Source organism: Tachyglossus aculeatus, chromosome 4 (genome assembly GCF_015852505.1).
Source record: "Tachyglossus aculeatus isolate mTacAcu1 chromosome 4, mTacAcu1.pri, whole genome shotgun sequence".
Classification (NCBI taxonomy): Eukaryota; Metazoa; Chordata; class Mammalia; order Monotremata; family Tachyglossidae; genus Tachyglossus; species Tachyglossus aculeatus.
The window spans coordinates 132,163,610-132,174,481 of record NC_052069.1 but is presented as its reverse complement, the minus strand read 5'-3'; the positions used below and the strand labels follow the sequence as shown (position 1 = coordinate 132,174,481).

The 10,872-nt window shown below is 49.2% G+C and overlaps 1 protein-coding gene across 1 annotated transcript; it reads left to right on the top strand.

The window, feature by feature from the left end:
- Positions 1 to 353: 353 nt before the first annotated feature.
- Positions 354 to 10,604, top strand: LOC119927168 (olfactory receptor 6C76-like). Its single transcript, XM_038745702.1, has 3 exons — positions 354 to 512; positions 557 to 1,287; positions 10,424 to 10,604. Exons 1-3 carry the CDS (start codon positions 354 to 356, stop codon positions 10,602 to 10,604), a joined length of 1,071 nt encoding a protein of 356 aa, XP_038601630.1.
- Positions 10,605 to 10,872: the final 268 nt, after the last annotated feature.

The following is a 10,872-nucleotide window of genomic DNA, read 5'->3' as shown; positions in this document are numbered from 1 at the left end:
CAGGAGGCCTTCCCAGACTGAGCCCCTTCTTTCTTCTCCCCCTCGTCCCCCGTCCATCCCCCCATTTTATCTCCTTCCCTTTGCCACAGCACCTGTATATATGTATATATGTTTGTACATATTTATTACTCTATTTATTTTACTTGTACATATCTGTTCTATTTATTTTATTTTGTTAGTATGTTTGGTTTTGTTCTCTGTCTCCTCCTTTCAGACTGTGAGCCCACTGTTGGGTAGGGACTGTCTCTATATGTTGCCAATTTGTACTTCCCAAGCGCTTAGTACAGTGCTCTGCACATAGTAAGCGCTCAATAAATACGATTGATGATGATGATGATGATGACCAGTCAACCATGAGGAACCACACGCCAGTCACTGACTTCTTCCTCCTGGAGCTCACGGCCGACCTGAATTTACAGGCGGTGATTCTCCTTTATATGTCTGTCACCTACGTAATGAACGTCACCAGCAATCTGACCATCGTCAACCTCACCCTAATGGATTCCGCCTCCGCACCCCCATGTACTTCTTCCTGCGCTGCTTCTCCTTCCTGGAGATCTGCTTCACGTCCACCTGCATCCCCAGCTTCCTGGCCACCACTGTCACCGGGGACAGGACCATTTCTTACAACTGTTGTGCAATTCAGCTATTCTTCTTCATCCTGCTGAGGGCGACCGAGTTCCTCCTCCTTGCCGCCATGTCCTATGACTGCTATGTCTCCATCTGCCGGCCGCAGCACCACACAACTATTATGAGCCAAAGAGTCTGCACCCTGCTGGTCATTTTTTCCTGTCTCACCGGGTTCATGGTCATCCTTCCTCTGGTCATCCTTGGTCTCCAACTGGACTTCTGTGGCTCTTTAATCATTGACATCTTCTTCTGTGACATCTCCCCTCTGCTCCTGCTCTCGTGCTTGGACACCTGTTTCCTGGAGCTGATGGCTCTTGTCTTGGCCGTGGGGACTCTCCTGTTCACCCTGACATTAGTGACCCCGTCCTACATGGCCATGTCCCGTGCCATCCTGAGACTGTCCTCCACCCAGCATAGGAGAAAGGCCTTTTCCACCTGCTCCTCCCACATAGTCGTGATCTCCAACATATACGGCAGCTGCATCTTTATGTATATGAAACCATCTGCCAAGAAAAGGGTGGAACTGACCAAGAGGGTGGCAGTGTTTAACACATCCTTGGCCCCCATGCTAACCTCCTTCATCTACATCTTGTGGAACCAGCAAGTCAGGCAGGCCTTCCAGGGCATGGTGCACCAGGTTGGATTTTCCTCCAGGAGGTGAGGCTCCCTTGGCAACAGGTTCCAGCAGGAAAATGTGCAGGAGATGCAGAGACTCGAACACAGAAACTCGGTGCCTGTAAAATAAAACAATTTTGGTATTTGTAAAACGATTACTGTGTGACAAGCACTGTTTTAAGCGGTGGTGTAGATGCAAGGTAAGCAGATTTTCCTAAGTGAGGCTCACAGTCTTAATCCCCATTTTACAGATCAGGTAACTGAGTCACAGAGAAATTCAATAGCTTGACCAAGGTCCCACAGCAGACAGGTAGCGGAGCCAGGATTATAACCCATGTCCAGTGACTCCCAATGTCATGCTCTTTCCACTAAGCCATGCTACTTCTCCGTACATTAGCCAAATGCTTTATCCGTTGCCCAACAAACAGGAGCTGGCATTTATCCAACCCTCTGTCCGCTCCCGCACCCACGCTTCTGGAAATTCCTCTTCTGGACAGGTCCCTCTGCTCCCTCGGCCCTTTTCCCTCATCCACTGAAAGAAGAGTCAAGCCTTTTCACTCTGAGTGTAAGAGACATTCCAAGGTTTGCTCAGCGAGGCTGTGCCGATGCCAACAGAAATCCCCAGGTGCAATGTGTTTTTGCAAATTTCCTAGCTAATTGAGGGCCTGCAGCTGGAGGATTGACATCAGTGGTCATTATGGGGAGGGGAAGCCAAAGGCCCACTACCTTTTATTCCCATCCTCTCACCTCTCCTCTCTCACTCCCCACCTCTCTCTCTCTCCCTCTCACATCTAACCTCAGCATATTTTCATATGTCTCTCTTATACTGTAATCTGTCCTATTTGTTCTGCTCACTAGCCGATCCCTGTTTTTACTCTGGCTCCACTCTTCGGAAATCATCTCTTTCTATGTCCTCCATTCCATTGAAAACTACTGGATGTCAGGAACCATGTGCGTTTCATCAGTTGTCCTTGCCCAAGCACTTGGTATAGTGCCTAGGGCTCAGTAGACAGTACATAGCTTCCATTGATTGATTGATAGATAGATTGCTTACCATTCATTCATTCATTCCATTGTATTTATCGAGCGCTTACTGTGTGCAGAGCATTGTACAAAGCGCTCGGGAAGTACAAATTGGCAACATATAGAGACAGTCCCTACACAACAACGGGCTCAGTAAAGCCTCAAAAAATGCTATCCGATTGATTAATGGGATATTTTGTATTCAGCAGGTACTCAGCAAATGCCATTTCATTGATTGCATTTCACTCAATAGGCTTTCAGAAAATATCATGAGATCAACTGATGGATTGCTTTGCACTCAGCGTGTACTCAATAAATGCCACTGATGCACTAAAAAAGTGACAGATTGATAGATTTATTTACAGGCCTGGAATTCGAGTTCGCTTTTGGCGGGGAGTATGTTGATACATGACCACAGGTCCTAGAAGGAGGCTGAGTTTTTGGGGAAAGCCACAGGGAGCACTGGGCTCAGGGAAGAACCACCAGAAGACCGGGTGAAGAAAGCTGGGTAATACCTGCTCTGCCATCCTTGTCGTCATTCCTGGAAATGTTACCAAGTGGAGAGGCGGATCCCAGACCTCTCCCTCTCTGTTCACCCGGGGATTGGGCAAAGGAGCCTGTCTAGCCACCCCTGAAAGTCCTAGAAGGAAGCGCTAAATTGACTGATTGATTATTGATTGTTCGACTATAAGTCAGCCCGTGATCCTAGATTCCCAAAGAAGGGACAGGTCAGGACGGCCACGGGGACTTGGCCAGATCCTGAGCCGAGAGGCAGTCTGTGTCTGCGTGGGGAGTATATATGAATAACAATAATAATAATGGTATTTGTTACGCACTTACTAGGTGCCAAGCACTGTTCTAAGCACTGGGGTAGATATAAGGTAAGCAGGTTGTCCCACGTGGGGATCATAGACTTAATCCCCATTTTACAGACGAGTTAACTGATGCCCAGAGAAGTTAAGTGGTTTGCTCAAGGTCACACAGAAGAGGAATGGCGGAGGTGGGATTAGAACCCACGTCCTCTGACTCCCAGGCCCGTGCTCTTTCCACTAAGCCATGCTGCTTCTCATGTTGCCATGCAAGTTGTACATGTTCTCTTGTTGCTACGCGAGCTGCAGCAGGTGGACAAGATTCTGGAAACTCCCGTGGCGTCTCTTCAGCGGGTCTCTTGTCATCCTGAGTTCCCGGCAGGCTGAATAAAGCTCCAGTCAGGGTCATGTAATCCCACACCTTCCCAGGAGATCTCAGCACAAGGTCGCCTGTCCAGGTACTCGCCTGGGGCTTTAACACGTATTTTCATTATCATGAACCCACCCCAAATTGACATAGTCCGTTCCCTTTGGCCCTCCTCATGATGACTCCTCCATCACGACCCGTCATTAGTCCCCTAAGAGGTCAGTCGGTTTCGTGGCTTCTCACTGGTAGTTGAGCTATCCCTCGGTCTCCAGTGGTAACCGTTCACCATCGTAGTACCTTTTCCAACGGTTAATCAATCGATCAATCAATCAGATTTATTGAGCACTTACTGTGGTGCAGAGCACTGCACTAGGTGCTTGGAGAGTTGGTAGATAGGGTCATCGGCCACAGTAAGTCTACAGTATAGAAGGGAAGACAGGCTTTTTCCTTTTTCCTTTTTCCCCCCTTTTTCCTCTCCTCCTCCTCCTTTTCCCCCATCGTCCCCCCTCCCTCCCTCCGCCCTACCCCCCTCCCCTCCCCACAGCACTTGTATATATTTGTACATATTTATTACTCTATTTATTTTTTGCACATATTTATTTCTCTATTTATTTTATTAATGATGTGTATATATTTATAATTCTATTTATTCTGTTGGTATTAACACCTGTCTAATTATTTTGTTTTGTTGTCTGTCTCCCCCTTCTAGACTGTGAGCCCGTTGTTGGGTAGGGACCGTCTCTATATGTTGCCTATTTGTACTTCTCAAGCGCTTAGTACAGTGTTCTGCACACACTGAGCGCTCAATAAATACGATTCAATTAATGAATGAATATAAATCGATAAATTACGCATATGTACGTAAGTGCTGTGGGACTGAGGAGGGGTAATAAACGGTGCAAATACAAGTGCAAGAATGAAGCAGAAAGGAGGAGCAGAGGAAATGGGGGCTCAGGCAGGAAAGGAGGGATGTGCCTCTTGGAGGAGATGTGCCTTTGAAGGTTGTTGTGCGGGGGGAAAGGGGTGATCGTCTGTCGGTATCAGACGAAGGAGGGCTTTCCAGGCCAGAGGCTGGATTTGGGCAATTGGTCGGCGGCGATTGATCTCCACCTCGTGGCACGATTCACCATATTAGAGCCCGAAATTCCAAAGCATTAAGGAAACATGGAACGCTATTATCAATTCTAAAGCGCGATCGCCTGGGGTATAGTGTTATCCTGTAATAGCAGCGACTCCAGGAGACAGGGGCTGGATCTGGGAGGCACGCCATAGCACCTAGCGTAGGCGAATATGTGTGTGAAGGGGGCTGCGGGTCAGGGCAACTGGAGCCAGTCCAAAGGTAAAGCCTGGACCTGGGACGAAGAGTGGGAGGGTCGGGGGGAGGCCTCCTGAAGACACCGAGCCAACCGTAGACCAGGGAGGTGTTGTGAAACACAACAAGTCAAGCCCTGAGGGGGGTGCCACAGGCGAAAAGGGAGAGCGGGATAGGAAGGGCGGCGAGAGGTCCGCAACGGTGACAGTTTGGATCTCCCTCTCCCTACGGTGGGGTTCACACGGCAGACCACAGAGGCGACAACGAGGGTAGGATTTCCTTCCCAACATGGCGGATGACCAGAACAGAGACACATCCTCCTCGCCCTTCCGAAACCTGGATCACCCCGGGTGACACGGTCTCTTCTGCTGCTGTCTCTAGCGGAGGCCTCTCCTTCTCCCACTCCCCCAGACTAACCGAAAAAAGGAGGAGGTGTCGGCTTCCTTCTCGCACCACAATGTCATTCGACACTATCCCTCCTCCCCCTTCCCTTTCCTTCGTCCCCCTTGAAACCCATATTTCGCCTCTACTACCCCCTCCAGATTCTTGTAGCCATCATCTACTGCTCCTGTCCCCACCTCCAACTTTTTTTTAACAATTTTGACCTACGATTCTGACCCCTTTCTCACCTTTCCTCTCTCCTTTTCCATGCCCACTCTGATCCTCGGAGACGTCAACATCCACATAGATGTCCCCGGTGACTCCTCTGCTGCCCGCTTTCTATCTCTCCTTGACGCTGCCAACCTCCTGCTTCACCCCACCATGCCACTCACCAACTTGATCACACCCTCGGCCTCATCATCTCCTACCGTTACACTATTTCCACCCTCGCCAGCTCTGAAATCCCTCTCTCTGATCATAACCTTCTCACCTGCCTCCTCAGTCACACTCCTCCCCCCTGTAAATCTATATTACTACCTCACAGAGACTTCTTCTCTCTCGACCACATCCATCTGTCTCAGGGAATCAAACCCCACCTCGCCTCACTATCCTCTCTGCCCATTCTTGTTGACCAGGGTACTGCTCTAAACTCCACCCTCTCTACTCAACTAAAGTCGCTTGCTCCCCTTTCCCTTCGCTGCTCTCGCACTACTAACCCACAGCCTTGGCTCACTGGCACTGTCCGCCTCCTTTGCTCTTATGCCCGAGCTGCTGAACTCTGCTGGCGAAAGTCTAAACACCAAGCCAACATTGTTCACTTTAAATTGAATATTTCCTGCCTCAGCTCTGCCCTCTCCTCTGCTAGGCAAAACGATATTTTCTCCCTTAATGACACCCATGCCCATCACCCCCGTCAGCTGTTCCGGACATTTAATTTCCTCCTCAGACCCCCTGTTCCGCCCCTTCCTCTATCCCTCACCTCCAACGATTTGGCCTCCTACTTCATTAGTAAATTTAACTCCACCAGGTCTGAGCTCCCCAATGTCAGCCCTCCACCTTTTCCAACCCCCCGCTTTCAACCCTCTCGGCTACTTTCCCATCCTTCCCAACAGTACCTTCAGATGAGATTTTCTCCCTCCTCTCAAGTGCTACTCCATCCACCTGCGCTTCCTAACCCATTCCCTCTCATCCTATGAAACTTCTCTCCCCTTCCATCCTCCCCTCCTTAATTTCCATCTTCAAACGCTCACTCTCCACTGGTTCCTTCCCCTCTGCCTTCAAACATGCCCATGTCTGCCCCATCCTAAAAAAAAGTCTCTTGACCCCATTGCCCCTTCTAGTTATTGCCCTATCTCCCTCCTACCCTTCCTTTCCAAACTCCTACAACGAGTCGTCTATACTCGCTGCCTCGAATTCCTCAACTCCAACTCTCTCTTAGACCCCTTCCAATCTGGCTTCCGTCCCATACACTCCACCGAAACTGCCCTCTCAAAGGTCACCAATGACCTCCTTCTTGAAAACTCCAATGGCTGCTGCTCTATCTTAATCTTCCTCCACCTCTCAGCTGCCTTCGACACGGTGGACCACCCCCTTCACCTCAACACGCTATCCAACCTTGGCTTCACAGACTCCATCCTCTCCTGGTTCTCCTCGTATCTCTCCGGCCGGTCATTTTCAGTCTACTTTGCAGGCTCCTCCTTCCCCTCCCTCCCTCTACTGTAGGGGTTCCAAAAGAGTCAGTTCTTGGTCCCCTTCTGTTCTCTATCTATACTCACTCCCTTGGTGAACTCATTCGCTCCCACGGCTTCAACTGTCATCTCTACGCTGATGACACCCAAATCTCCTCTCCACCCCTGCTCTCTCTCCCTCCCTTCAGGCTCGTGACTCCTCCTGCCTTCAGGATATCTCCATCTAAATGTCTTCCCGCCATCTAAAACTCAATATGTTCAAGACTGAACTCCTTATCTTCCCTCCCAAGCCCTGTCCTATCCCTGACTTTCCTGTCACTGTTGACGGCACTACCATCCTTCCCATCTCAAAAGTCCGCAACTTTGGTGTCATCTTCGACTCCGCTCTCTCATTCACGCCACACATCCAATCTGTCACCAAAAACTGCCGGTCTCACCTCCGCAACATCGCCAAGATCTGCCATTTCCTCTCCATCCAAACCGCTACCTTGTTGATTCAATCTCTCACTGTATCCCGATTGGATTACTGCATCAGCCTTCTCTCTCATCCCATCTTCCTGTCTCTCCCCGCTTCAGTCTATACTTCACTCTGCTGCCCGGGTTTCTACAGAAACGCTCTGGGCATGTCACTCCCCTCCGCAAAACTCTCCAGTGGCTGCTTGTCAACCCACAAATCAAGCAAAAGCTCCTCACTCTCGGCTTCAAGGCTCTCAATCAACTCGCCCCCTCCTACCTCACTTCCCTTTATTCCTTCTCCAGCCGAGGTCGCACCCTCCGTTCCTCTGCCGCTAATCTCCTCACTGGGCCTCGTTTTCGCCTGTCCCGCCGTCGACCTCTGACCCATGTCTTTCCCCTGGCCTGGAATGCCTTCCCTTCACACATCCGCCAAATTAACTCTCTTCCTCCCTTCAAAGCCTTCAAAGCTCACCTCTTCCAGGAGGCCTTCCCAGACTGAGTCCCCTTTTTCCTCTCCTCTCCATCGCCCCTCCCGCCCTACCTCCATCCCCTCCCAACAGCACTTGTATATATTTTTACAGATTGATTACTCTATTAATTTTACTTGTACATATTTGCTACTCTAGTAATTTTTTTAATGATGTGCATATAGCCTTCCTCTCCATCCATACCGCTACCCTGCTCATTCAAGCTCTCGTCCTATCCCGTCTGGACTACTGCATCAGCCTTCTCTCTGATCTCCCATCCTCGTGTCTCTCTCCACTTCAATCCATACTTCATGCTGCTGCCCGGATTATCTTTGTCCAGAAAAACTCTGGGCATATTACTCCCCTCCTCAAAAATCTCCAGTGGCTACCAATCAATCTGCGCATCAGGCAGAAACTCCTCACCCTGGGCTTCAAGGCTCTCCATCACCTCGCCCCCTCCTACCTCACCTCCCTTCTCTCCTTCTACAGCCCAGCCCACACCCTCCGCTCCTCCGCTGCTAATCTCCTCACCGTACCTCGTTCTCGCCTGTCCCGCCATCGACCCCCGGCCCACGTCATCCCCCGGGCCTGGAATGCCCTCCCTCTGCCCATCCGCCAAGCTAGCTCTTTTCCTCCCTTCAAGGACCTGCTGAGAGCTCACCTCCTCCAAGAGGCCTTCCCAGACTGAGCCCCTTCCTTCCTCTCCCCCTCGTCCCCCTCTCCATCCCCCCCATCTTACCTCCTTCCCTTCCCCACAGCACCTGTATATATGTATATATGTTTGTACATATTTACTACTCTATTTATTCATTTATTTATTTTACTTGTACATATCTATTCTATTTATTTTATTTTGTTAGTATGTTTGGTTTTGTTCTCTGTCTCCCCCTTTTAGACTGTGAGCCCACTGTTGGGTAGGGACTGTCTCTATATGTTGCCAATTTGTACTTCCCAAGCGCTTAGTACAGTGCTCTGCACATAGTAAGCGCTCAATAAATATGATTGATTGATTGATTGATTGATATAGCTATAATTCTATTTATGCTGACAGTTTTCACACCTGTCTACAGGTTTTGTTTTGTTGCCTGCTCCCCTTTCTAGACTGTGAGCCCACTGTTGGGTAGCAACCGTCTCTATATGTTGCAGACTTGTACTTCCCAAGCGCTTAATACAGTGGTCTGCACACTGTAAGCGCTCAATAAATACGTCTGAATGAAATAATGAATCCTCATTCCGGTTATTAAACATTAGCAGAAAGAGCCACCAAAACATCTTCCATTCGTTAGTGTCACTCGACTCACTCCTGGGGAGACTTTCATTGCCAGCACACGGCGATTGAATGAATTAAGAAAGATTCAACTGAATAAGCTACGTAGAAGGGAAACAGAGTAGGGAAAAGCGGGATTTCATCTGTAAAGACCTCTGGGAGAGACAAATATAACACACACACACACACACACACACACACACACACACACACACACATACACACACACACACACACACACCAGAACTCATTCCCTAGTCTGAACTTTGTAATCCTTACTGTTCCAGACAGGGTCCCTTTGATCCAGGGAAGCTCCCCGACGGCTGGCTAGTCACTTACCTGTACCATGTATCCAGATAATCTAATCTTCAGAAGCAGGGTCGCCTAATGGAAAATGTCTTGGGAGTTAGAGCACTTGCACTCTAGTCACCGCTCCCACACTTACCTTCTGCGTGAATTTGGATTAATCAATTAACTTCTCCGTACTTCAGTTCCCTCATCAGAAAAATGGGGATTCAATTCTTGGTTTTCGTCCTACTACGATTTTGAGCCCCAGGTGAGACCTGGTTAACTTTGTAAGCACCCCAGCCTTTAGTACACTCCTTAGTAGATAGTAATGAATGAAGAAAAACACATTTATTGTTCACACAGGCAGCCATTCCGAACTTGTCTCCTTCTCCCTTTTCTGGCAGTATTTCCAGGAAATGATGGGGCTATGAGCTCCGTAACACTCACTGGGTCCTATGCTCATGGTCCCAAACACTCTTCCTCCCTCAAGGCTACAGGCAATCTCAATTTCCCAGGTGTTGACATTTGATGGGTTGGGGGCATATATTCAGGTGAAATATTGACGTTCATGGGCTTGGAAAAAAGGCACTCCCGCCCCTCCCGCATGTACACAAAGTAGTCATGTACCCATGATCCAGGGGGCACTCCGTACTCATTCTCGACAATCATAAATATATGCCTGTTAATTTCTCATTTTGACCACGCTATTGGTAAGTATGTTTACGTTTGAATGAGAATGGAAATTCCATGTGGGCAGGGAGTTTGTCACTTGCTTGTAGAACACTTTTCGGAGTGACTAGAGCTGTGCCCTCTCCCAATGGGTGCTCAATAAATGTAATCCCTATTCCAACAGTCATGCAGTTTCTCCGTAATGAAGCCTAAGAATCACGGCTGGGACCATCACACTTCCATGATTCCGCGGGAAAATGTCAGCCGTTAACCCATGAAGACTGGGTCCTAACACTACCATGCCCGTGGTTCCACACACTCTTCCCGGAGTGGAGGATTCTAGGCATATCCGGAGCTTCCCCTGACCACCTAGTCTAGAAGGAGAGGAGACACTGACTTCCATTCCCCTCCAGTCAGTTGGACTGACAGTCCTCTGGTGTTATCCCAACAGGAATCACAGATCAGTCATGAGAAACCACACTGTGTTTATCCTCCTGGGCCTTACGGACAACTCGCACTTACTCGTGGTGATTCTCCTCCAAACGTCTGTCACCTACACGATGAGTGTCACCGGCAATCTGACCATCGTTACCTTCAACTTGCTGGATTCCCGCCTCCACACGCCCATGTAATTCTTCCTGCACAGCTTCCTCTTGCTGGAGATCTGCTTCACGTCCGCCTACATTCCCAGATTCCTGGCCACTATCGCCACCGAGGACAGGACCATTTCCTACAACTGCTGTATAACACAGTTATTCTTCTTCTTCCTGCTGGGGGCGACCGAGTTCTTCCTCCTGTCCACCATGTCCTACGACTCCTACGTCGCCATCTGCCGGCCGCTGCATTCATTCATTCAATCTAATTTATTGAGCGCTTACTGTGTGCAGAGCACTGTACTAA